The 25,972-nt window shown below is 44.9% G+C and overlaps 2 protein-coding genes across 4 annotated transcripts; both read right to left on the bottom strand.

Annotated features, from left to right (window-relative positions):
• Positions 1-2,752: 2,752 nt before the first annotated feature.
• LOC103172016 (hepatocyte cell adhesion molecule-like) lies at positions 2,753-5,820 on the bottom strand. The gene is made up of 4 exons (XM_042344774.1): positions 5,808-5,820; positions 5,220-5,591; positions 3,924-4,202; positions 2,753-2,859 (listed from the first exon to the last, which is right to left on the bottom strand). The coding sequence occupies exons 1-4, from the start codon at positions 5,818-5,820 to the stop codon at positions 2,753-2,755; spliced, it is 771 nt and encodes a 256-aa protein (XP_042200708.1).
• Positions 5,821-15,552: 9,732 nt separating this feature from the next.
• LOC121851190 (hepatocyte cell adhesion molecule-like) lies at positions 15,553-25,124 on the bottom strand. 3 transcript variants are annotated; one of them, XM_042344850.1, is made up of 6 exons: positions 24,980-25,124; positions 24,236-24,351; positions 22,478-22,849; positions 20,060-20,338; positions 18,252-18,354; positions 15,553-17,578 (listed from the first exon to the last, which is right to left on the bottom strand). In XM_042344850.1, the coding sequence occupies exons 2-5, from the start codon at positions 24,261-24,263 to the stop codon at positions 18,296-18,298; spliced, it is 738 nt and encodes a 245-aa protein (XP_042200784.1). In that variant the 5' UTR covers positions 24,264-24,351; positions 24,980-25,124; the 3' UTR covers positions 15,553-17,578; positions 18,252-18,295. The 3 variants fall into 3 exon arrangements, with proteins under 3 accessions (XP_042200784.1, XP_042200785.1, XP_042200783.1); XM_042344851.1 differs by having other exon boundaries at positions 18,283-18,354; XM_042344849.1 differs by lacking the exon at positions 18,252-18,354.
• Between the last annotated feature and the right edge of the window lie 848 nt (positions 25,125-25,972).

Here is a 25,972-nt window from a genome sequence, read left to right as displayed (position 1 = left end):
CCTCATTTGGGAAAGTATTAGAGTGCGCATTGAGGTCTCATCCTAAGTGAAGGGTGAAGTGGGGAGGTGAGCGTAAGCGCGATCGAAAAGGAATGCCTTAGGTAGGATTTGAAATTGAGGGAGAGGGTACGCAGAGGGATTGGGAGGGGGAGAGAGTGCGAGAGGTTCGGGCCATACTGGAGAAAGAAAGTAGATTTGAGAAACATGTGGAAGTCGACCCCATATCTGAGAGGGAGAGTGTAAGTGATAAAAGAAGGGGCCAATGATGGAGCCTTGGAGTACCCGACAGGTGAGGAGAACCTGTTTCCCCAGAGAGATTCTTGGCAGTTAGTCAAGTAGGACTGGAACCATGCGAGTGCGATCCCACTACGGTGGATGAGGGAGGAGAGGCGGTGGAGTAAGATGATGAGATCGACTGTGTTGAATGCGGTGGAGAGGTCAAGGAAGCAGATAAAGAAAGCCTTGTTCACAGAGAGAGGACGTCATAATAATAATAATAATCCGTGCATTTGCTGTCGCGCTTTTCCCATCTTCTCGACGTCTCAAAGCGCTTCACAGAATGGTCTGTAAAGTGAATTGACCATATATTTGTGGGCGAAATGCGGCAGCCAATTGTGCACAGCAATGTCCCACAAACAGTTGTGGATTGAAATGACCAATTTATTATTTTTTTTCTTGAGGGAGTATTATCGGGCGTAAGGAAAGGTTATGTGGGAATGTAAAAGGACTAAAACACGTAAAGTACAGAGTGTCTCGACAATGATAAGACTGGAGTTGTTTTTGAGCAACAGTGTAGATAATTAGAGCAGAACCAGTTTCCTTGTCCTGTAACTGTCTGCAAATGTATAATTAAACTTGTGATGACTGAATGTTGCTTATCAATCAACAACAAGAATTGTTTTGACATGAGGTGATTGCAAATAATCATGTATATAAACTAATGGGACTGCCCCATTGGTAGAGGGAGAGTATCGACTCTTCTGAGAGACGTGCTATTGTATTGCCTCTCGCTTTCCCTCTCCTCGCTGCAAGTTATGAATAAACTATATTTCTGAGTTAACTCTGTTTGTGAGTGTTAGTTTAATCCCTGCTATAGCGACTACATCCTGGGTTCGACAATTTGGAGGTTCCACCGAGATGGTAAGCCTATGAGCCTATGAGGAACCTCTAAAATCTCACGGCTCTCACCTCCTCCACCTACCTGACCTCCTCCTAAAACTCTCTGAACATGTGGGCAACCTCGGCGTCAGGATCGACCCCCAATTATCCTTCCTCCACCACATCCGGTCCCTCACCTGCACCGCTTTCTTCCACCTCCAACGCATCGCCCCTCTCCGCCAATACCTCTCTCTGAAAGCCGCTGAAACCCTAGTCCATGCCTTTGTCACCTCTTGGCCGGACTATTCTAATGCTCTCCTCGTTGGTCTCCCATCCACTACCATCCATAAAATCCAGATCATTCAGAACTCTGCCGCCCGCATTCTCACCCGTACCAAACTCTGCTCCCTGATCACCGCAGGCCTTGCCAGACTGCACTGGCTGCCTATCCCACAGAGGGTCGACTTCAAGATCCTCACCCTTGTATTCAAATCCCTCCACTCCTCTGCACCCTCCGACCTCTCTGACCTCCTCTCTCCTCCAAACAGTAACTGCTGTCTCCGGGTCTGGCCTCCTCATCGTCCCACAAGTCCTCCGATCCACCCTCGGCGGCTGCGCCTTCAGCCACTATGTCCCGAGGCTCTCTTCCTCACTCCCTTCCCCTCGCCACCTCACTTCCCATCTTCAGATCTCTGCTGAAGACCTTTCTTTTCGACCGGGCCTTTGGTCACCTTCCTCCCCGTCCCCCGGCTCAGCCCCGGGATCCGTTACAGTGAAGCGCTCTGAGACCTGTCCGGCGTGAAGGGCGCTATCTAAATCTAAGTTGTTGTTGTTGTAAATCGGGTGCATGAACAGAGAGACCTGGGGTGCAAACCTTTGAAGATGGCAGACAGGTAAAGCTGTTAAAAAAGCATACAGTATACATGATTTATAAATAGGGGCAGAGAATACAAAATTCAGGACGTTATGATAAACCTTTATAAAATAGTGGTTAGGCCTCAGCTACAGTATTGTGTTCAGCTCTGGGCACCACACTTTACGAAGGATTACTTGGCCTTGGAGAGGGTAGAAAGGAGGTTTATCAAGATGTAGCCATGAATGAGGGAATTCAGAGGCTAGAGATGCTCGGATTATTCTCCTTGGAGCAGAGAAGATTAAGGGAAGATTTAATCGAGGTTTTGAAAGAGGATTCGATGGGGTGAACAGGGAGAAACTGTTTCCACTGGTGGGTGGGTCAGTAACCCGAGGACACAGATTTATAATAGTTGCCAAAAGAACCAGAAGGGAGTTGAGAAGAAATTATTTTCATTATTCAATATTTGGGGACGACAAATGTGCAAATGTGAGTGGGATTAATTTGGACAGCTCTTTCAAAGAGCCGGCACGGACACCATAGGCCGAATGGCCTCCTTCTGTGCTATATAATTCTATGATTCTATGACATTATTTCTTCCTGTTTATGAGTGTCCCCTAATCTCCATCTCCGTGCACATCCTCCCAATGTGAAAGGTGCTTTACAGGCTGACCTCGGTATAACAAACACTCTGGGGACTTGGGGAAAGGAGCATTATATTTCGGTGTTGCTATAAACATTTAATACTGAAATGGCGGAATGGTGCTTGGATCTCCCTCCAGCCCAACTCCATGTTTGTATTCATATGTTCATTGGCTGCGGAGCTCCCCGTGATTGGCTGTTGAGCACCAACGCCATATTGACTTGACTACAGATAGTTATATCGGGCTGAGCTGATACAGTGATCGCTGTATTAGGGTGAGAATCAATAGGGAAAAACGGGTCTCAGTGTTGAATGCGCTTTAACCTGGAGGGATCGTAATAAGAAGGTGTCGTTATACAGAGGTGAGGCATCAGCTTGGCCTGTCTCAATTGTATGCTATAAAATATCCAGCCTTACATATTTTCCTGGCAAATATTAATCAATATAATATTGCATTCAATAAAGCATCTTTCACAGCTTCAAAGCGTCTCTTCGTGCTTCACGGGAATTTTACTGTGAAGTATATTAATGTTACTGTATGTTGTTGGCTGATATGACGGTCAATTTGGGTACAACAATGTCCACCAAACAGCCGTGAAGTGAATCAGCAATTGTTATCTGGAGGATTGCGGTCAGGACAGTACAGTACAGTACAGGCTGCCTACCTGCCGCGTCTCCAGACACCCACACATCACAGGGAGAAACGTGGCTTTTCTCCTGGTTTTCTAGCAACGTGCAAAGCTGTCCTTACCCCAGTGCTGAGAGTCGGCTCAATGTCTTATTGTGTTTGATACCAACTACAAGTGACACAGACAGCAACAACAGCAGAACAACAAGAATAACCCAGTGATACCTTCCACCTGAAACAGATTGGAAATGTAGTTAAATAACAACAATAAAACAATAATTCTTGGATTTGATACAGCGACTTTCAGACAGAGGACGTCTCAAAGCTGGTAAAGCCCAAGGTATGTAAAGTCAAAACTCTCTTCTCTTTTGCAACAGTGCCACCGGATGTTTCAAGTCCTCCTGAACAGGCACAGATGGAACCTTAATTTCACCTTCAAACAACATGACACCCCCTCCAGCACTACATTGCAATGTCATCGGAGACAGGAGTTCCAAACTCTGATTCACAGCCACTGACCCAGAGGCAAGAGTGTGACTGTTGGAGTCAGGATGAAGCACAATTATCCTCCAATTAGCCTCCATCCCTCCTGCCCCCTCACCAACCTTTTAGCTAAAATCAAGTGTACATTCTCCCTCGTGTATTGGATTTCCTGTTAAATGCCCTGATGTCAGGTTGTTCTCTCTCTCTCTCTCTCTCACCTGCTGAGCTGCTGTCAGGGCACAGATCTGCAGTGACTGGTTTGCTGGCTGTCTGGCTGACCGGGTTGTGAGCCACACACGTGTAGCTGTCTCGCTCCCGCCCCGTGACGTTGCTCAGATGTAATGTGGTCCCATTGTAGACGACTGTGTTACCGGCAAAGCCCGAGACTTTCTCCCAGTGAAGCAGTGGGTTTGTACCGTTGGGAGCAGAGCAGGTCAGAGTGGCAGCTGGCACAGAGCAGTTAGTGGTTACCTTCACCACGGGCTGGGCCACGGGCTCTGAAACACACAATGTCACATCAATGTCAATATCACACAGTAAATGTCACTCTTTACACAACATTGTTTGCTCAGTCGGGTGTTCGGCTCATGTGGAAACCCATCACTGTACTTGTGAGGGTCCAAACCAGATTGGGAGCATCTCTTTAAAGAGACAGTGATATAAAATATTAATGCTACATTTAATGCGGAGCCCAATAACAGTGGATTCCTGTAGCTCAGCGGTTAGAACCCTCTGAGAAGGCAAGTGAGAGACCTGGGTTTGATTCCCGGCAGGCGAAATGTTGGGCAAGTTTCCGTACTGCACACACCTTTGTTGACTTAGCAGTAAGTAGGAACCCGGTTGTTTGTTGATTGTTGGATTGCTTTATCAGGAGTTAAACTTTTTTTTTAAATTGGGCACTCAATCAATGACTGTTTGTGGGATACTGCTGTGTGCAATTGGCTGCCACATTTTGGGCACAAGATATACAATCAATTCACTTTACTGTATATTCTGTGAAGCTCTTTGAGGTGTCTGAAAGACGTGATATGGTGCTACATCAAAAAGGATGACCATTATTATTATAATAATAATCCCTGCATTTTATATATTGCCTTAAAACACTCTGAGATGCTGCATTGCGAGCAGAGTGCTACATAAGTGTAAGTTGTTCTTGTATCATATGGAGATGTTTCAAAGCACATATTCATCTACTAACGTCTTATCGTGAAATTCTGTTAAGTACTTTGAGATGTTTCGACGATGCTGCGCAAAATTACTAATGGGTTCCACCCACGGAATACACAGTTTACTCACAGAAACTGCACACAGTCATGAAGTGAGTGAGGATTTTTATCCAGAGGATTGTTGACCAGGACACCGGGAGGGAAACTCCCTTTTCTTTTCAAATAGGCTCTCAGCAACTCCAACAACGTAACGCTGTATTGGAGTTCAGTGCCAATGTGGGGTCTTGAACCAACAACCTCCTGACTCAGAAACGAGAGGAAGCCTAACCGAGTCAGGCCAGCACTCACCAAAGACTTTCAGATGAAATGTGAGCTGGTCTCTCTGCCGCAGCACCGCTCCCAGGTAGTTTGTTTGGATGCGATATTCTCCACTGTCTTCCATGTGCACATTTTTAAGTAACAAAGAGCCATTGACTGTGAGCTGAACCCGGTCTCTATAGAGAGGATGGACAATATGTGCATTTCCTATAGAGAAGGGCTGATCAGAATTCCAGCCGAGGATTTTAATTGAGTGTGGGCTTTCCCGGCGAGCTGTCACTTCGTATTTCATGTTGTTGTCGTGAATTACGGGGAACTGGACATCTTGCCCCACGGAGAGATTGGTGACAGTGTCCGGGATGACCCACACAGCCGGGCTGCCCAGTCTGACACAGAGCAGGACTGAAAGAGGAGAAACACAGCAAAACATTACAAAGTGCAACACAACTAAGAGGTCCTGAGGTGGGGTTTGTTGGCGAGTCTACAGTGAGTGGACAGAAACTTACAGTTGCCAGCAACGGATCTAAAAGGGGGTCTTTTCACAGAGGATGGTGAAGAGTGTGGAATCCACTAAAACCTATGATTGAAGGTAATAGCATCAACCTGTTTAATTCTAACCGTCAGCCTCCATCCCAATCTCACACCAAGTGCAGCAAACCCCTTATTCACACCTTTGTTAACTCTAACATGATTTCTCAAGCTCTCATCACTGCTCTCCCCAGTTCCACCATCCACAAGTCACACAAATCTCTGCTTCCCATGTTCTCATCCACACTAAACTTCACCAATGAGACATTAAACCGAACTCCCCAACTGCCTGTTCAAGTGGACGTTAATGATAGGGTGACCAGACATCCTCATGGACAGTCCCTGGATGAGGTGTTGTGCCTCTGGCTAAAATGTGTCCCTGTCGAGTTCAACAACAAACAGAGCAAGAACAGCAACATCCTAAACCAGATACACTCCTCAGAGAAACACAGCCATTAATCCAACGAGCTTCTCCAGTAACCGCCAGCATCAGCAATTGTAGGAAGTTCAATTTTTGTTGTATATTGTTCCCAGATTTGGTTTGCAAAACATGGTCACTTTATTCTATCAGGACATCAGTGGTCCTGGAGTTGAGTGTGGAGGTAGAGAGATAGAGTTGGGTGTAATCCACATAAATGTGGAAGTTGACCGCATGTCTGTGGATGATGTCACCAAGAGGAAACATGTAGATATTGGAGAGGAGGGGACCAAGGACAGAGCCCTGAGGAACCCCACATGAGACTGTGTGAGGACTAGAGGAGAAACTGTTTGTGAAGGTGAAGTGGAGACAGTGTGAGAGGTAGGATCTGAACTATTCACGGACAGAACCATGAAGGTGTGGTGAGCGGAGAGGAGGTGGAAGAGGATAGAGCAGCCAACTGTTTCAAAGACAGCAGAGAGGGCAAGGAGGCAGAGGGAGCCCTGGATGCAGATGGACAAAATGTCATTTTTCACTTTCAGCAAAGCTGTTTCTGTGCTGTGGGCAACATAGAAACCTGATTGGAGGGGTTTGTGAAGGGGGTGGTGGGAGAAGACAGAGCAAAACTGGGTTGCAACAGCTCGGTCCAGGACGTTGGAACAGAAAAGAAAGTTACAGATGGAATGGTAATTTGAGGTCAGGGAGGATTTTTTTAAGGATAGGAGTGATGACGGCTGTTTTGAAATGGTTGAGAGTGGTGCCATTGGACAGCGCAAGGTTTATAATGTCAGTGAGTAGGGGAGTGGGGGAGGTTCAAGAAGGTGTAGCTTGGAGGTAAGGAGAGGTGGAGGAATGGTGGTCAGTTTCATATAGGTTTATCGTGGTGCTGAAACAAGAGGTTTGAACATTAGATAAAGGGATGGGCAGGGGCTGGAGTGTGAGGGGATGGTGGGGAGGGGATAATGATCTGAAGGGTAGAGGCAACTGAGTGAATCCCTTCGATTTTGGTATGAGGAAGTCCAGCATGTGCTTGCAGTTGCTGTTAGCGGAAAGGATGGGCGTGGTGTGAGAGGGTGGGCAGAGGAGCTGGTTGGTGATAGAGAAGAGGAGTCCAGGGTTGTCCTTGACCTCCAAGATTGTCTTGCAATAGAAGGATGATTTAGTGAAGGAGAGGGTGGAGTGGTCAGTTCTGATGAGGTACAGCCAGATCCGGGGATGGACTGTTAAGTTAGATTTGAGCCAGGTACATTTAGTGGCACCCACCTATGCCTTAAGGGAGTGGAGGTAGCTGATGTAGTGTTGTTGTTGTTGTTGTGCACGAGAGTGACTTCCATGTGTAGCAGGCGGCTTGAGAGGTGTCGGGAGTGATGGAGAGGATGTTTGTGGAGGAGAGTGACCGAGGAGGATAGGTCATTGCGAGAGGAAGCCCAGAGGGGGAGGAGTTCAGATGACTCCAAGGCAGCGGAGGGGTGGGAGGGGTGGGGAGAGATTTTTTTAACCAGGGGTGGCAGGAGATGGACGTGGGTTGAGTGGCGGTCGGGAGAGTGATTGAGGAGTTAAGGGAGATGAAGTAATGGTCCAAGAGGACTTTGTGGGTGATGGTGAGGTCCGAGACGCTGAGGCCCTGGGTAATAACCAGGTCAAGTGGGTGGCTATGGAAATGGGTCGCAGAGTGGATGTGGAGGGAGATGTTGGGAGTGGAGAGGAGAGAGCAGATGGCGGATATAGAGAAAGAGGGGGTGAAATGCAGGTTGAAGTCACCTAGGATGAGGAGGCGTTTGGAGTAGAAGCAGAGGATGGAGATGTATGATAGGAAGGTTGGGGAGGGTTTTGGAGGATGACAGATGAGGAGGATTTGTGGGAATGGTTAGCTTCAATATAAACAATTCTTACTCTGTAAAAAGGAGATCTAAAACTGCGGCACCAGAAAAAAAATCTTCTACACCCGAGTGATTATTATTGTTTATTATTATGTAAGCGACAGCGTTCTCCACATTAAAAAATGTTGAAATTGTGCAGCAGAAGAACTTCCAAGAAGTCCTTTTGCATCATTTTATAATAATAATCCTTGCATTTGATATAGCGTCTTAACACGTTGCCGAGATGTCTCAAAGCGCTTCACAGAATACAGTTCAAGGTAAATTGACTGTATATTTTATGGGTGAAAGGCTGTAGCCAATTGCGCACAGCAGTCTCCTAAAATCGGTCACAGATTGAGTGATCAAAATATTTTTTTAAATCATGATATAATTATTTATGTTCACCTACAAATATAGTCACTACACTTTACGTAAATCCTGTGAACCGCTTTGAGACGTCCTCCCAACGTGAAAGGTGCTGTAAGGTTTTATATATTATATATATACACACACACATATATATACATACACAAGGTAACCAAAAAGTCATGATATCTACCCTATTATCTAAAAAACAATCATAATTTCTTTAAGACTTATTAGATATAATGGTATTACAACTTTTTGGTCACCCTGTGTATGTGTGTATATATAGAGAGACACAGAGAGAGAGAGACAGAGAGAGAGAGAGAGAGAATTGAAATGGTACAATCCCATAACTCCTGGGGGACACCGCTGTTTGGACTATACCCTTCAAGTCTGAAAAACACTTATTTAATCCTCACTGTTTTCTATGCTTTCGTCAAACTTTCCACAGATGCTGCCACATACACTTTAATACTGTGTGCTTTATTTGTTCAACAAGCCTCCCCATTGGGCATCAAATATCCTTTTAAAAATCAACATCCACAACACCCACCGCAGTCTTCTTATCAACACTCTGTTATTTTCTTCAAAGAAATCCATTAAGTTTATCAGGCATAACTCGCTTTTCACAAATCTTGATTTAATTAAGCCATGCTTCACTAAATTATTTTCAAATTTATCGATCCAGTATTATAATAATGTTCCTTACATTTGATACAGCACTGTATCATATCGAAATGTTCCAGAGCACCTCACAGTAAAGTGTAGTGACTGGATATTTGTAGGCAAAAGGCTGTGCGTTGTAAATTCCTCCCTGAATTGCCTCAGAGGCTGATCACAATAACCAAAACACTGGAATCACAAACAGTCAGGGTATTAACGGGCCAATCTAGTGCCGCTGGAAGTGCTGCCAATCAGGTGTACATTACAGGCAGAAGTGGACGGACTCAATAATAATAATTAGATAGATATTTGGGGAGGATAAATTTCCAGGGCTGTGTGGGGAGAGCGGGGGAGTGGGATTAGTTTGGACAGCTCGATGGCCGAAGTGCCTCCTTCTGTGCTGTATAATTCTATGACTACTCCGTGCTCCTTCTCTGGGTGTGATATCCAGTGGGGGCCTGGTGAAGCTCAGCAAAACCATTCTGGGTTTGGAAGCTGCGGGTTTGCTTACATGGTTTTGCTCTGAATATTTGGGTTGTTAGGCCCTGTTCTGCTCTCACCAGCCTCTGGAAAGAGATTCCTAAGAAAAAGAGAATAATGCATTAACGTATAATATTCACAAATAATAATAATAATCCTTGCATTTGATATAGTGCCTTATCAGTTTATCAAAACGTCTCAAAGCACTTCACAGGATGTCTCACAACCAGCCATGAAGTGAATGACTGATTTTGTCTGAATGATTGTTTCTGGGTCACAGGGAAAAACTATTCCTCTACGAGGAGCGATTCAGAAAGAAGTTCCTCAATACATCAGTCATATATATATATAGAGTTGTCATTTCACACTTGTACTCTCTCCCCTTTCAGGGCAATACCGAAAACCCTTTACACAAAAATGCACTATTGCTAACAATTGCAGACTGTGCACATCCCAACTCTCGCTTTTTTATCAGTAAATCATCACTTTGAAGGCCATCACCACCTGGAACGTATGACTTGCAAGGCTCTACATGATCTGTTTAAACTACATAGAACCAGTAATTTTCAGCCAGAGACCATTCAGTCAATCACAATATCTGCACCCTGTGTTACTAAGGCACTCCTAGTCTTAATCCCACTTCACAGCTCTGTTGTGTTTGCTGCTCTGTTCCCTTTTGATCCCATGTCCACAGCTGCTGAAATCTCTCAATCTCTCATTCTTCCTGTATTGGGGAGTCCACTGAATGTAATATTCCAACCGCACATTAAGCAATGTCCTATACATCCTCAACTAAAATTCACTATTATATTCAACAGCTTGGTTTAGAAATTCTCAGAACTTCATTTGCTTTCAAAATCTTACACCGGTAAAAATAATCTTTCGAGCTGAAGCAGTACAGAAGGAGAAGCTTCTAAATACAACAGTCATTTAAAGAGTTGACATTTCATGCTTCTGAAATTTCACGCATTCTCTCCCCACACAGGTGGGAATACATACATGCTCACACATGCACACAAATATAATTCTCATCTCACAAACACACACACACACATACACACACACACACAAACACAGAGGTAAGGTGGCATATACACACACACAGATAGGATGTTCTCAAACACACACACACAAACCCACAGAGGCAAGGTGTCATATATACACACACACACACACACAGACAGATAGGATGGTATTAAACACACACACGCACACAGAGGCAAGGTGTTATATACACACATACACAGATAGGATGGTCTCAAACACACACCCACAAAACACACACACACACACAGAGGTAAGGAGTCATATATACCCACACACACACAGATAGAATGTCTCTCCCACACATGTACACTTATACAACCATTTTCCTGTTATTTCAAGTGTCTCATTGCTTCATTTACCCTCAGGTGATCTGTGATAATGCAACTGCTCGTCACTCACTTAATTACATTTCTGATTTGAAAACTGTGGTTCCTGCAGCGGGATGGGTGGGTGGTGGGGGTGTGGGGGGTGTGGGGGTGTGTGAAAGCAGAAGTAGTTTGTTTGGTAAAGAAATGGTAAACGGTAGGAGGTCACCGAGGTGGGGTGAGGCCATTGAGGGCTTTGTAGGTGAGGACCAGGATCTTGAACTGGATCCTCTGAAGGATAGGGAACCAATGGAGTCAGGCGAGAGTGGGGGAGATGGGGTTACAAAGTTTGGTGCGGGAGAGGACACGGGCTGCAGAGTTCTGGATTATCTGCAGCCGGTGGAGGGAGGAGTTGGGAAGCCCAACAAGCAGGGAGTTTGCATAGTCGAGCCTGGAGGTGATGAAGGCATGAACAAGAGTTTCAATGGCCTGAGGGATGAGGTAATGGCGGAGTCGGGCGATGTTACGGAGGTGAGAGAAGGCAGAGTGGGTCATGGCTTGAATGTGGGGGAGAAAAGACAGTTGAGGGTCAAACAAGACACCCGGGTTCCTGACTGCTGGTGAGTTGTAGTGAGCAACCATGGAGGTGGATGCTGCCAGAGCCTGAGGTGCAGAGGCACTGGCGTGAGACAATCAGGAGCGCCTCAGTCTTATTCACATTCAATGTAGGAAGTTTGCCCTCATCCAGGACTTGATGTCTGACAGGCAGTCTGTCAGGACAGCAGTGGTTCTGGAGTTGAGGGTGGAGGCAGAAAAATAGAGTTGGGTGTCATCCGCATACATCTGGAAGTTGACCCCATGTCTGCGGATGATGTCACCAAGGGGGAGCGTGTAGATATTAAAGAGGAGAGGTCCAAGCCAGACATGACAGTGCGAGGGCTGGAGGAGAAACTGTGAAAGGCAACAAAGTGGAGACGGTGAGAGACATAGGAATCGAACCAGGCAAGGGCAGATCCACGAAGATTACGTAAAGAGGAGAGGCAATGTAAAGTTCAATGGAAAAATCATCCATTTCAAGGGGTAATGAAATCTGCTCCCCAGGCAGGGGATTCAAACATGACGATAGTACTGTCAGACAAATCGAAATGAAAGAAGTGTGACAAACAATGTCTGGGCCCAGATCGTGTGCGAAAATAAAATGTAACCAGTGATCCCATGGAGGCTGGAAGCCCAGGCTAAATGCAGAGGTTGTGAATGTGACAGAACATTTACTGGATCGAGAGCCCATGAGTCAGTGACACACGCTTAGCCTTCACAGATCAGCTTCACTTCAACCTCTCTTCCCTTCTTCCCTTCAGCGCTTACAGTACTAAAAGACAGAAATGTGTAATTGTAACGTTATATATTGTTGGGGTAAATGGGCAGCTACACCCTCAATATTCTGATTGACTCAAACATAACTATAATTCACAGTGAAACTAGACATGACTCAACAGCAAACTAATGGTTTGATCCTGAGTAACATCAGCTTCCTGTCATGGAAATGTTTTTTAAGATAAATGTAACTAGATATTCTATCCATCAATAATCTTTTTTTTTAAAAACGAAAGACTGAGACAAGTTGAAACTTCATAGCAATAGTAAACCTTGTATTTGACTAAGCACCTAATCTTTATAGCACCTCTTTGAGTCATCTCAAAGCTTTTCATAGAATATACTGAATCCTGTAGCTCAGTGGTTAGACCACTCGCCTCGCAATTGAGACCCCTGGGTTTGATTCCCAGCAGGGTGAAATGTTGGCCAAGTTTCCTAACTCCACACACAACCCTGTTTACCCAGCAGTAAATAGGAACTCGGTTGTTAGTCGGTTGGTGGATCGCTTTTCCAGGGGTAATAATTCCTTCAAAAGAAAATAAGAACTTGGTCAGTTCAGTCTATGACTGTCTGTGGGACCTGTTGTGTGCAATTAGCTGCCACTTTTTGCCAACAAAATATACAGTCAATTCACTTTACAGTACATTCTGTGAAGTGCTTTAAGACGCCACAAAGACATGATAAGGCGCTATATCAAATGCAAGGATTATTATTATTTGCCGATTCCTGGAGACTATTAGGCACAGGTTGGAAATGTATGTGTCAGGGTAACTGCTGGAGTTTAACCAGTGATAAAGCCTAGTTTGCCACAGTTGGCAGCTTTCCGCTGCTTGTCCAGCTGAAACCAACAACAACAACAGATTACTTTGATACAGCACCCTTCACATCAATTTCCAAGGCCCTGAACAGTCAAGAGTTTGCACCCGAGCTGGGGTTGGATCCAGGAGGGGTGGAGGCCAAGGGGGTGGGTTGGAAGAGGACTGAAGGTGCAGTCAAAGAAGGAGGTTTTGAGACAGACCTTGAAGAAGGAGACCTTGACAACATGTGACAGAGCCCTCAGCCTCTCACTACACCTGCCCACACATCACCTGAAGCTACTTAGTTAATGTACATGTCAAATTGTGCTCAATAGACAGGATTGCGAGTGCATTCACTCCATCGAAGGTCAATGTCGATTTTGTCTTTCTTTTTTCAACTCAGGTTTCCTGACCAATAATCCCCCAAATAAAATTGGTAACTCTCTCCATGGCTATTTTGGTGACACTTCTGGTCACTAACTGGATTCACGGGATCACTCAGGAAATTTCCCAATTTGCCGCATACAACAACAACAACAAGATTCCATTTATAGAGCGCCTTTCACGTTGGGAGGACGTCCCAAAGCGCTGGACAGTTGGGTCAGGACCCGAGCAGGGGGGAAATGGTTAGGGTGAGGGGAGGGAAGGGAAGGGAGGGAGCGAGGAGGGGGGAAATGGTCAGGGTGAGGGGAGGGAAGGGAGGGAGCGAGGAGGGGGTAGAGAGTTGAGAGGGGAGCTGAAGGCACGATCAAAGAGAAAGGTCTTGAAATCGGCCTTGAAGGAGGAAAGCGAGGAAGCACTGGGGGATAGAGTTCCAGAGCCTTACCCAGTCTGCCCCAGACCAAGGACCCATCAGCGTCTATTCAGAGGAGAGAGGATTGAGTTCAAAATCCTCATCCTCAACTTCAAGGACCCTCCATGGCTACCAAATTCCTACCTCTGTGACTCGCTGACCCCATATCATCCTGTCCTTTCCCTCCGGCCTGCTCCACATTCCCCGCCCAGCCTGACCGACCATTTGTAATCGGGCCTTCAACCTTTCTGCCCTCACCTTTTTGAACTCCGTCCCATATTCCTTTGCCTTGGCCCATCCATTGCCTCCTTCAAGGTATGTTTCAAGAACCTCCTCTTCGACCGAGCCTTCAGCCACCCTCCCTACCTTCCACCCTCCCCGATCCCGACCCACAGCTTGGGTCCAAATCCCTGACTGTCCAGTGCCTTGGGCCATCCTCCTGATGTGAAAGGCACTTTACAAATGTAATTTTGATTTGTATTGTTTTCAGGTGGGTTGTGAAGGTCTCCTTCTTCAAGGTCTGTCTCAAAATCTTCCTATTTATCATGTCTCACTATGTGTAATTTACTGATTGATGTTGAGACATTGGAAAGGTCTTGCAAGGGGGAGTGTCATGGGCATACTGTTTCTCAGGGATCTCCTATTTTTGATGAGCTACGTTATATAGTGCCAGAGACATCACACACTCTTCTAGAAATATACATCTATATTAATACAGAAAACAATTCTGACTGTGTGTCTGTCCGCTAATAATACAACAACCGATTGACGTAGAAATATGCTTTATACTTCATGGGAAAGGTCTAGGGTGTGTCATGGGAAAATTGCTTAGAAGGATCTCAAATTGTTATATAAAGTAAAATAATCTAATATAAAGTATAATAATCCTTGCATTTGATATAACGCTTTTCACATCTTCTAGAGGTCTCAAAGCCTTCACAGAATATACTGTTAAATGAATTTACTATATATTCATGCACAAAATGCACACATATAGTACAGATTATATTAATAATGTGATATGAAGTATAATAATCCAATATAAAGTATAATTATCTAATATGAAGTACAATGATTTAATATGAAGTACAATAATTAATATAAAGTATAATACTAAAATCTACATTCCATATTCGATGCTTTGGTCACTCGTGTAGCTGCAACGAGTACATCCCTACACTATATCACACATAGCACCCCTGCACTGTGTCAGCTAGTTATTAATAAGTGTAAAGCCACGTGAAAATATTCCCCACGTAGTTTGCTTTCTTAATCCCAACAGAGGCAACTCGGGCAATGTTTTCAAATTCAGAACGGTTGAGCAAGGTTTAATGTAAACAGAATCCACTTCAAGGGTTAATGTAATCTCTTCCCAGGCGGGGAATTCACAACATGGAGATCCTTGGGTCAGACTATCCAAAGGGGAAGTGAAAAGTCAAGTCAGACCGCGATGGTGAGCAATGAAGTAAAAATAAACAGCGGCTGGAAACCGAGGCTAAATGCAGAGGTTGTGAATGTTGAAGAATAATTGGTGAGTGAGGTTTGGCCTGAATTAGCCTGCCTTCCCCCTGCCACCACTTCTAAGAATGGGTTAAATAAACGAGGAGTCCTGTAACTCTCCTCACAAGCGAGAAGACGTGGTTTCGATTCCTGGGCAGGGAGAAATGTTTGGAAAGTTTCCTCACTCCACACACACACCTCTGTTTACCGAACAGAAAGTAGCAACCCAGTTGTCAGGAGTTTTAAAATAGTTTTATCAAACAAATGTACCATGTTACAAGTTAATAAATTTCTTACTGCTACAAGGATAGACTGAATAAGTTAGGCCTTGTTTTGCTTGAGAGGAGACATTTAATGGGGCCCTAATACCTATGTTTAAAATTCTAAAAGGTGACCATAAATAGGCTGTTCTCACTGGTTGGGGATTACATAACCAGGGGACACAAATATATATACATTTGTCAGCCAAGGTCTGACACATGCGGACACCCAACACAGTGCTTAAGCTGAGATTTGCATCCATCCCACCGACACATGGAAATCCCAGAGATAGATTGTTGGAATGGATTGTACAGTCTCTCCCTGGAGGGACACATCCCGCTTACATAATTCCAGATACTATCAGGCGCAGGTTGGCAAGAGCCAAGGCTTGGGGAACCCAGAGTGTATGTTGGGGTAACTGCTGGAGTCTTACCAGTTAAAACTACATAGCTTGCCATTGATATCACTGTCTGGCAAACTTTCCCGCTGCGTGTCCAGCTCGGACCATACTACCTGATAGGCCTTTGGCTGTAGGGTTAACAGGAGCTGAGAGGGAGGATTTCCTGCCCCTAGTGACTGGTCTGCTCTTCCGTCCTGCTGATGAACCAGGCCGGGCTGGGCTGCCATGAGCAGTGGCCTGGAATACTACAGACCCTCCTCGCTTAGGAACCGGACTAGAGACCGTCACAGAGGGCTGCTCGATTCCGACATCCCATTGCTAGGCACGTCACCTTGGAACCAGTTCAGCTCCGCGGAGACCTCGTTTATCTCCCCTGAAGGAGGACAGTCCCACAAAATATTAGGCACCAAGTTATACAGTTGGTTTGAGAGATCTGAAGTGTCTGCTTTCAAAGAAAGTTCCTTCAGGATCAAAGGTTGAAAAGATAAATCCAGTTACTGCACAACAAATCCCGAATGTGGCACTTGATGCGATGCACTGTTTGAGGCGGGAACTGTGTTAAATGAGGAAACTGTGTGAATGGAAACCACAACTTCAACCAACACAATTTGGCAAAGACGATAAAGTAGACGAGTATTTCATGCAATCCTCAGCACCACACGTAATTATTAAACAGCTAATCCTCTGTCTGCTGGCAGTAATGATTTCCTGTTATGAATGACTTGTGAATCCATGTTGAAACCGTGAAAGCCAGTCTTGCCGTCAAATGCACGTCAATTTGTCTTGTTTTAAGTTCAGCAACAAACAGAGCATGAACTATAACATTCTAATAATAAACCAGATACACTCCTCAGATTAACACAGCTATTAATCCAGCAAACTGCTCCAGTAACCGCCAGCATCAGCAATTGTGGGAAGTTCAATTTATTTACAGAATGTGGTCACCTTGCTATACAGCTGTTACACTGGTACATTGGTTTTGAGGTAAACAATATACCTTTCTGACCAGCCTGACACGGAACTTGCATCAAAGGATATATTTAGGAACTACAACAAATGCACATATCGTATTTATCCAGTGCCTTTCACGTCGGGAGGATGATCCAAGGCGATGGATAGTGAAGAGTTTGCATCTGAGCTGGAGGTGAGAGTCAAGAGAGGCAGAGGGCAAAGGGAAGGGAGGATGACAAGAGCAAACTACATGACCAAAGAGGAAGTTTTTGAGACGGACCTTGAAGGAGGCAAGTGGATTAACAATGTTATTTGGGGGATTGTTGGCCAGGACATCAGGTGAGAAAGAGAGAAAAACTCCCTTCTCTTTTTCAAATAATTTCTTCAAGTGAGCAGCAATTCTTCACACGATGAAGAGGCAAAGGAACATTAGTGCAACAAACATGATGTGTTATAACCTGATGGCACAAGAGGCCATTCAGCTCCCCCAGCCCAGCCCAGGCTGCCACAGCTTCTCATCTCCAATATCAGTTTCACAATAATGTTATACACTCTCCTCTCCATTAGATCTCACTCCAGTTCTGTTTGTGGGTTGTGTCTGAGCCACAGATACACAGTCTGGAGATGTTGGTGACACAATCCTCCTCCTGAAGGAGAGAAACAGAAACCAGATGATTAATAGTCGTCCCCACTACAGTGTTACCGACTCCGTACTTACCGAGAGGTCTCTCACATCACAGGCTCCTGTGTGTCACTGAAACATACATAGGCGGTGGGTGATAGGAGCAGCCTCCGCGCCAGCGTCAAAGATATCCTCACCCCACTCCCACTGCCCCCCACCTCAGTTTGACCATTGACCCTGTCCCTGTAAAGCACTCCAAGATGTTATCCAATATGAAGGGCATTGTATAAATATAAGTTCTTGTTTCCTTATCCACATGTCTCTGTTTACACAGTAGAACACAGTCGTTAGTCGATTGGCAGATCACTTTCTGGGGTGTGATAATCGCTCGAAAGAAAGAAATAATTTGGCCACTCAATCCACAACTGTTTTGGGACACACTGTGCGCAATTGGTTGCCTTGTTTCGCCCACAAGACACACAGACAATTCACTTTATAATATATTCAGTGAAGCGCTTTGAGACGACTGAACAAGGTGATGAGGTGCATATAAAGTGCAAGGTTTATTTCTTGTTACTGCTGTTTTTTAGGCTGACGTGGAGGATAATTTGTTTATCGCCTGTTCAACAAACACTCATGAAGTGATTCAGCAATTGTCTGGAGGATTGTTGGACAGGACAAGACAGTGGGAAGCTGACCTTATCCGAGTGCTTAGTGTCGTCTCAATACCTTTTGCATCTCATTACGTGGACAACAACAACAGCAGCAGAACAACAAGAATAACCCAGTGATGGCTTCCACCTGAAACAGATTGGAAATGTAATTAATAACAACAATAAAACAATAATCCTTGGATTTGATACAGCGACTTTCAGACAGAGAACCTCTCCAAATGCTTCACATGATTTACTGGTAAATTGCAGTGACTGTTTTGTGGGTGAACACGGCAGTCAGTTTGCGCAAACCAATGTCCCACGAGCAGCTGTGAAGTGAATGACTGGATGTATCTGGGGGATTGGCAGCCAGGACACCGAGAGAGAGAAACTCCTTCTGTTTTGCTGCAGGATCTTTAACTTCCGTCTGAACAGGCACAGACAAGACATTAATTTCACAACTCATCCAAAGGACGGCACCTCCAAACAGCACTGAATTGCAGTGTCACCTGAGACAGGAGTCCCAAACCCTGATGCGGGGGCTTCAATCCACAACCTCTGACTCAGAGGCAAGAGTGTGACTGATTGAGCCCGGATGACGCACAATTATACACCAATTAGCCTCCATCCCTCCTGCCCCCTCCCCAACCTTTTGGCAAAGATCAAGTGTAGCATCTATAATAACAATAATGATCCTTGCATTTGATATTGCACCTTATCACATCTTTGAGACGTTATTCAGGATTCTCTTGAGATGATATTAAGTCGGTAAAGCCAAATAATATTATTAAAATCAGCGGTATTGTAACATTACAATACATTTACGCAATCAGCACAATTGAGATCATATTACCTGATCCCAGCTTCTGGTTATGGGCAGTTGCAACTCAGTCAGTTGCTCTTCTCTGAACCTCTGCCCTAATTACACACTTCCACTTCCTTTTATAACAGTAGTATAACTGTTTCGAAAAATGTGGCTGTGTTGTTTCTACACAGCTGTGCTGAAAGCTGGTGCTGCTTATCCTGACCTCTGATCTGTTTTTTTTTACTGCCTCAATCTTGCAATTATAGCAAGATTTTGCTTCCCCACAAAATTAACCATATCCTGTTTCCATCTACTGCAACGTTAAAAGTACTCGACCCAAGAATGGAGACAACTCCACCCAAGAATGTAAACAACTCCACCTAAGAATGTAAAGGAAAATAGAAGTCGCTGGGAACACTCAGCAGGTCAGGCAGTATTTGTGGAGAAAGGTAAGTGAGTCAATGTTTCGGGTCATTGACCCTTCGTCAGAACCTGTGGTCCAGTCCGTTAGCTTCAGTTCTGACGAAGGGCCGTGGAGCTGAAACGTTGACTCACTTTCCTTTCTCCATAGATGCTGCCTGACCTGCGGAGTGTTCCCAGCGACTTCTGTTTTGACTTCAGATTTCCAGCCTTTGCAGTATTTTTTGTTTTGTCTCTACAAGAATGTTCCTGACTCATCAGTTGCTCACTTTCATCCTGGCATCTAGTCCCTTAAATGATTTTAATATTATTACTAATAGCTTGTTTAATAGCCCTTATACATAACTACACCATCATCACACTTGAGCAATTATTCTCTACAGTGTCTCTAAGCACTTCACAGAATATACTGTCAAGTGGGCGAAACACAGCAGCCGATTTCATATTGTGACATCCCACAAATAGTCATGGATTGAGTGACCACATTATTTATTTGTTTGAACGTTTGGTTTTTGTTTATTAATTTATTTTTGACTGATGAGAGTGTGGTGTGTATCTGCCTAACGCATGGATTGGATTTCCTGATGTCAGGTTGTGTCAGTGTAGGGTTGTTCTCTCTCTCTCTCACCTGCTGAGCTGCTGTCAGGGCACAGATCTGTAGTGACTGGTTTGCTGGCTGTCTGGCTGACCGGGTTGTGAGCCACACACGTGTAGCTGTCTCGGTCCCGCCCCCTGACGTTGCTCAGATGTAATGTGGACCCATTGTAGACGACTGTATTACCAGCAAAGCCCAAGACTTTCTCCCAGTGAAACAGTGGGTTTGTACCGTTGGGAGCAGAGCAGGTCAGAGTGGCAGCTGGCACAGAGCAGTTAGTGGTTACCTTCACCACGGGCTGGGCCACGGGCTCTGAAACACACAATGTCACATCAATGTCAATATCACACAGTAAATGTCATTCTTTACACAACTGTTTGCCGAGTCGGATGTCCGGCTCATGTGGAAACCCATCACTGTACTTGTGAGGGTCCAAACCAGATTGGGAGCATCTCTGCGAAGAGAAGGTGACATAAAAATACTATTCCTGTCAATTAATACAGCACTTAATGACAAAATAATATTCACTGTATTGGATAGAATGAGTTATCATGTTGTTCAAACAACGAGAACAACTTATCTATGTGGCGCCCCAGCATAGAGTACCAGAGGCATCTCAGAGGGCTTCACAGAATATATTGTAAACTCTCTGCTGCGTTCATCCACAAACACAGAGTCACCACAACTTATTGTGAAATCTTGTGAAGTGCTATTACTTGTAAGAAAGATAGAAGCCCATGGTATAAAAGGGAGAGTGGCAGTGTGGATCCAGAACGGACTGAGTGACAGAAAGCAGAGAGTGGTGAACGGCTGCTTTTCTGACTGGAGGGAAGTGTACAGTGGTGTCCCCCAGGAATCAGTATTAGGACCACTGCTCTTCTTAATATACATAAATGATCTGCACTTGGGTATAGCAACACCATTTCCAAGTTTGCGGATGACACAAAGTTAGGTAGGGAGGTACACAGTGAGAAGGATAGGAGCCAACTGCAGGAAGGCATAGACAGAACGGTAAACTGGGCAGACACATGGCAGAGGAGTTTCAATGTGGAGAAATGTGAGGTAATGTATTTTGGAAGAAAGAATGAGGGGAGGCCATATAGGCTGGTAATACAATCTTAAGGGGGGGGTGAAAGAACAGAGAGACCTGGGGGTTCAGGTAAATGAATCCTTCAAGGTGGCAGGACAGGGAGATAAAGCTGTAAAAAGGGCATATGGGATACTTGGCTTTATAAATAGGGGCACAGAGTACAAGAGTCAGGAGGTTATGATTAACTGATATAAACACTGGTTAGGCCTCAGTTAGAATACTGCGCCCAGTTCTCGGTCCCACACTATAGGAAGGATGTTAAGGCATTGGAAAGGGCGCAGAGGAGATTTACGAGGATGGTACCAAGAATGAGGGACCGTGATGATGAGGAAAGGCTGGAGAGGTTAGGATTATTCTCATTGGAGCAGAGAAGGTTACGAGGACCTAATAGAGGTCTTCAAAATCATGAGGGGATTTGATAGGTTAGAAAGGGAAAAACTGTTCCCACTGTTGGGTGTGTCGGTGACTCGAGGTCACAGATTCAAAATAGTCTCTAAAAGAAGCCGAGGTGAAAAGAAACTTTTTCACACAGCGAGTTGTTCGAATCTGGAACGCATTGCCTGAAAGGGCGGTCGAGGCCGATTCGATAACTACTTTTGAAAACGCGGTGGATGGCTATTTGAGGAGAACGGGTTTGCAGAGTTATGGGGAAAGGGCTGGGGAGTGGGATTGACATTACATTGCTCTATTCAAAGCACAAACTCGATGGGCCGAATGGCCTCTTTTTGTGCTGTGCAATTCTATGATTCTATAAGACGTTTGGATGATGCTGTGCGCAATCGGCTGCTCCATTTCACCCGCAAACCACTCACAAAATCTACACATATCTGTGAAGTGAGTGAGGATTTTCATCCAGTGAATTCCTGGCCAGGACACCGGGAGAGAGGAACTGCTTTTCCTTTCAAATAGGCCGTGGGATTTTTAACATCCAGAGGCACAGACAGGACCTTAGTTTAACGTCTCATCCAAACGACATCACCTCCAACAACAGCACCTCCAACAACAGCGCCTCCAACAACAGAATGTGCTGTGAAGTGAATTGACTATATATTTGTGGACGAAACGCAGCAGCCAATTGCGCACAGCAGTGTCCCACAAACAGTCATGGATTGAGTGACCAAATTATTATTTTTTTCTTGAGGGATTACTATCAGGCTTGAGGACTAAACTTGCCCAAGGTTTTGCCCTGCCAGGAATCGAACCAAGATCTCTTGCTTGCGAGATGATTGCTCTAACCACTGAGCTACAGGACTCCACAACTATTAAATGTATTGGAGTATAATTCCAACGTGGGGTCTTGAACCCACAAACTTCTGATTCAGAGACGAGAAGGAGCCTAATCCAGCCAGACCAGTACTCACCAAAGACTTTCAGATGAACTGTAAGCTCATCTCTCTGGCGCAGCACCTTTCCCAGGTAGTTTGTTTGGATGCGATATTCTCCACTGTCTGCCATGTGCACATCTTTAAGTAACAAATAACCATAGACTGTGAGCTGAACCCGGTCTCTATAGAGAGGATGGACAATCTGTGCATTTCCTTTAGAGAAGGGCTGATCAGAATTCCAGCCGAGGATTTTAATTGAGTGTGGGCTTTCCCGGCGAGCTGTCACTTCGTATTTCATGTTGTTGTCGTGAATTACAGGGAACTGGACGTCTTGACCGACGGAGAGATTGGTGACTGTGTCCGGGATGGCCCTCACAGCCGGGCTGCCCAGTCTGACACAGAGCAGGACTGAAAGAGGAGAAACACAGCAAAAATTTACAAACAACAGCAACAACTTGCACTTATATAGCGCCCTCCACACAGGGCAGCATCTCAGAGCGCTTAACAGTGGCGGAGCCTAACTCCGAGCCGGGGGGATACAAGGGCTGTAAGCACAGTTGAAGAGGAAAGTCTTCAGGCGAGACTTGAAGGAGGGGAGAGTGGGGGCAAGGCGGAGGGATTGAGGGAGAGTGTTCCAGAGTTTTGGGGTCTGCTGCCGATCTCTGATGGTGGGTGCAAGGGACGAGTGCCAGGAGGTCAGAGTGGTAGGGAGCTGCCAGGGAGTGAAGGGATTTGAATACGAGTGTGAGGAACCTGAAGTTGATCTGTTTGTTGATGGGGAGTCAGTGGAGCCTGAGCCAGAACTGGTTATTGTGGGTACGGGCTGTGGTGGAGGGAGGACAGCTGGGGACCAAACTGGACGCCGAGGTTGAACACTGGTTCGGTGCATCTGAGGGAGAGCCCCGGGAGGTTGAGGAGTGAAGACATTTAAACTGCAGAGGTGAAGCACAAGACAACTGAGAGGTGGGACCTGTTGGTGAGTCTAACGCGAGTGGACAAAAATAAAAAAAAGCAGCAACAGCTCCTCTTCAGCTCCTTAACTCAAACCAAATAGATTCTGTTTTTATTCCTCTGGCACTTCATCCCTTTCCAGGACTGAACAATAACTTTGATCAATATTGCCAACCCCATCAGCTTTATGTCCTACCCTATCCCTGCTAAATATATTTTATTCAATCATGGAATCCTGTAGCTCAGTGGTTAGAGCACTCGCCTCGCAAGAGAGAGACCTGAGTTTGATTCCCACCAGGACGAAATGTTGGGCAAGTTTTCTTATTCCATACGCCTCTGTTTACCAGGCAATAAATAGGAACCCGGGTGTTAATCGATTAGCAGATCGCTTTTCCAGAGGTAATAATCCCTCCAAAAAACAATCATAAATTAGTCATTTCAATCCATGACTGTTTGTGGAACACCGCTGTAAGCAATTGGCTGCCCGTATCACCCAGAAAATATATGGTCAATACGGTTCACAATATATTCTGTGAGGCGCTTTGAGACGTCTCGAAGATATGATAAGGCGCTATATCAAATGCAAGGATTATTATTGTTGCTATATTATTTGTAAAGGAAGTGCATGCAATTCATGGTGTGGGGAAGGGGGAGAAAGAGAGAGGGGGGGACACACAAATGCTGTATCTGATCACTGTAAATCAATGGCATATTAATCTTTGCAAGGACAGGCAGTTTAAAAAACTGTAGCCTTCAATGCAAAGTCTTGCTACTCTGTAAAAAGGAGATCTACCACTGCGGCACCAGAAAAAACCCAAACTTCCATACCCGGGTGAAAATTACCTGTAATAATTCTGAAGAGAGTCACCATGTTTGGGGATCGGGGAATCTCCAGCCGACATCCTCTTACATTTGATAACTTTGCGGTTGTCTGTGCGCAAATTGGCTGCCGCACTCGCCTACAAAACACAGAGTTAACACACTTTACAGTGTATTCTTTGAAGAGGTTGAAATTATTATTATGATTAATATTGTCACCCCATTTGGCATTTGATCAAAGACGCTCATGTTTGAAAAGTGAACAGAGGAAACATTCAATATTTCCGAGACGTTCTCATTGTAAGGAAAGAGTTCAAATAAAATGATAACGCTGTGGAAATGTACTCTGTTGGAATGAACACGTTGATGTGACTCAGAGTCTCCAACTCTATTCACAAGAAACAATTCAACGGTTAATGCTTCAACACATACAATGATACACGCAGTAAAATTCAACAAAACCGTTCAATGGTTAGAGCACTCGTTTCGCAAGCGATTCGATTCCCGGCCGGGCAAAATCTTGCGCAAGTTTCCTTACTACACACTCCTGATAATAATCCCTCAAGAAAAAAACTAATAATAAAAAAAATGTGGTCACTCAATCCATAGCTGTTTGTGAGACGCTGCTGTGTGCAATTGGCTGCAGCATTTTGTCCAGAAATATACAGTCAATTCACTTTACAGTCTATTCTGTGAAGCGCTTTGAGACATCTTGAAGACATGAAAAAGCGCTGTATCAAATGCAAAGGTTATTATCATTATTATTACCCAATTCCATTGAGAAAGTCGCTGACCACCAGCTGTTCACAACTGTTCCTCCTGCACTATTCCAAAGTGACATCTTTCTTTTATGTGTTTCTAACTCGCCTCCCCTTGTCAGAGAGACGGCTCCCACCCTTCGCTGGCTGCTGGAGACCTTGAACAAGCTCTTTTCCGGGAAAAGAGCTGATAGGGAAACAGAGAGATAAACAGTATTTTGGGGGAGGGTTCTACCATGGATTCTTAGTGTGAGATAAGCAGATGTGCACGAGGGCATTTCTCCTTCTGAGGCCACTTGTTTTCACATCTGGCTCAAGGACATGATCAATTAATCTCAGAGGAGTGTCCGCCTGCTCAAGAGAATATGAAATCAGACTTGTGCCAGGGTCAAACGACTTCACTAACACTGGTTACCGCCCTTAAGCTAATCATTAAAACACACAACATTGTTCCTACCCCGGTAACTAAGGAATCCAATTCTAAAAAGATTATGAGTTTTGGTTACATTCCGAAAAGTATATCAAAGATTGGAATAGGTATAAGCAGTTGATTGACTGTCCTTTGATCAGCAAAAATAACCTTATCTTGAAACTGGTTGAGACTCTTCGATGAACAAAGAAGTTGAGTTATTGCTGACTATTCTATACGAGCTGCGAACACAAGGAAGTTGGAGAGAGAGATGATCAAGAAGCCTGAAACACAGACAGCGGAAGCTCCAGAGACAGGTAACTGATCATTATCACTACCCACTTCTCTACTTGATTGATGCCTTATCCAATAGATTTTGTGTCAAAGTTGTGTTATTATTATTTGACAATCTAAATACAACAACAAAATACATTTAGAGCGCGTTTCACGTTGGGAGAACGGCCCAAAGCTGAACAGTCAGGTGTTGCGGCCCGGGTATGGGGGAGGGGTGGTGTAGGGGTGAAGGAAGGCAGAGAGGTAGGAGGGCGACTGAATCATAGAATCATAGAATCATAGAATGTTACGGCACAGAAG

This window comes from Callorhinchus milii, unplaced genomic scaffold (assembly GCF_018977255.1).
Source record: "Callorhinchus milii isolate IMCB2004 unplaced genomic scaffold, IMCB_Cmil_1.0 Scaffold30, whole genome shotgun sequence".
Lineage (NCBI taxonomy): Eukaryota > Metazoa > Chordata > Chondrichthyes > Chimaeriformes > Callorhinchidae > Callorhinchus > Callorhinchus milii.
This window is presented reverse-complemented; position numbering and strand designations above follow the sequence as displayed.

What these genes read in the sequence shown, in the direction of transcription:
- LOC103172016 (XM_042344774.1), bottom strand. An exon ending in ATTTCATCTGAAAGTCTTTG is followed by an intron (nt 4,203 to 5,219) that starts GTGAGTGCTGGC and finishes TGTGTGTTTCAG; the next exon opens with AGCCCGTGGCCCAGCCCGTG. An exon ending in CCCTGACAGCAGCTCAGCAG is followed by an intron (nt 2,860 to 3,923) that starts GTGAGAGAGAGA and finishes ACCCTAATACAG; the next exon opens with CGATCACTGTATCAGCTCAG.
- LOC121851190 (XM_042344849.1), bottom strand. Translation starts at nt 24,263, where the DNA reads ATGGTGACTCTCTTCAGAATTATTACAG. An exon ending in TCTCTTCAGAATTATTACAG is followed by an intron (nt 22,850 to 24,235) that starts GTAATTTTCACC and finishes CTCCTCTTTCAG; the next exon opens with TCCTGCTCTGTGTCAGACTG. An exon ending in AGTTCATCTGAAAGTCTTTG is followed by an intron (nt 20,339 to 22,477) that starts GTGAGTACTGGT and finishes TGTGTGTTTCAG; the next exon opens with AGCCCGTGGCCCAGCCCGTG.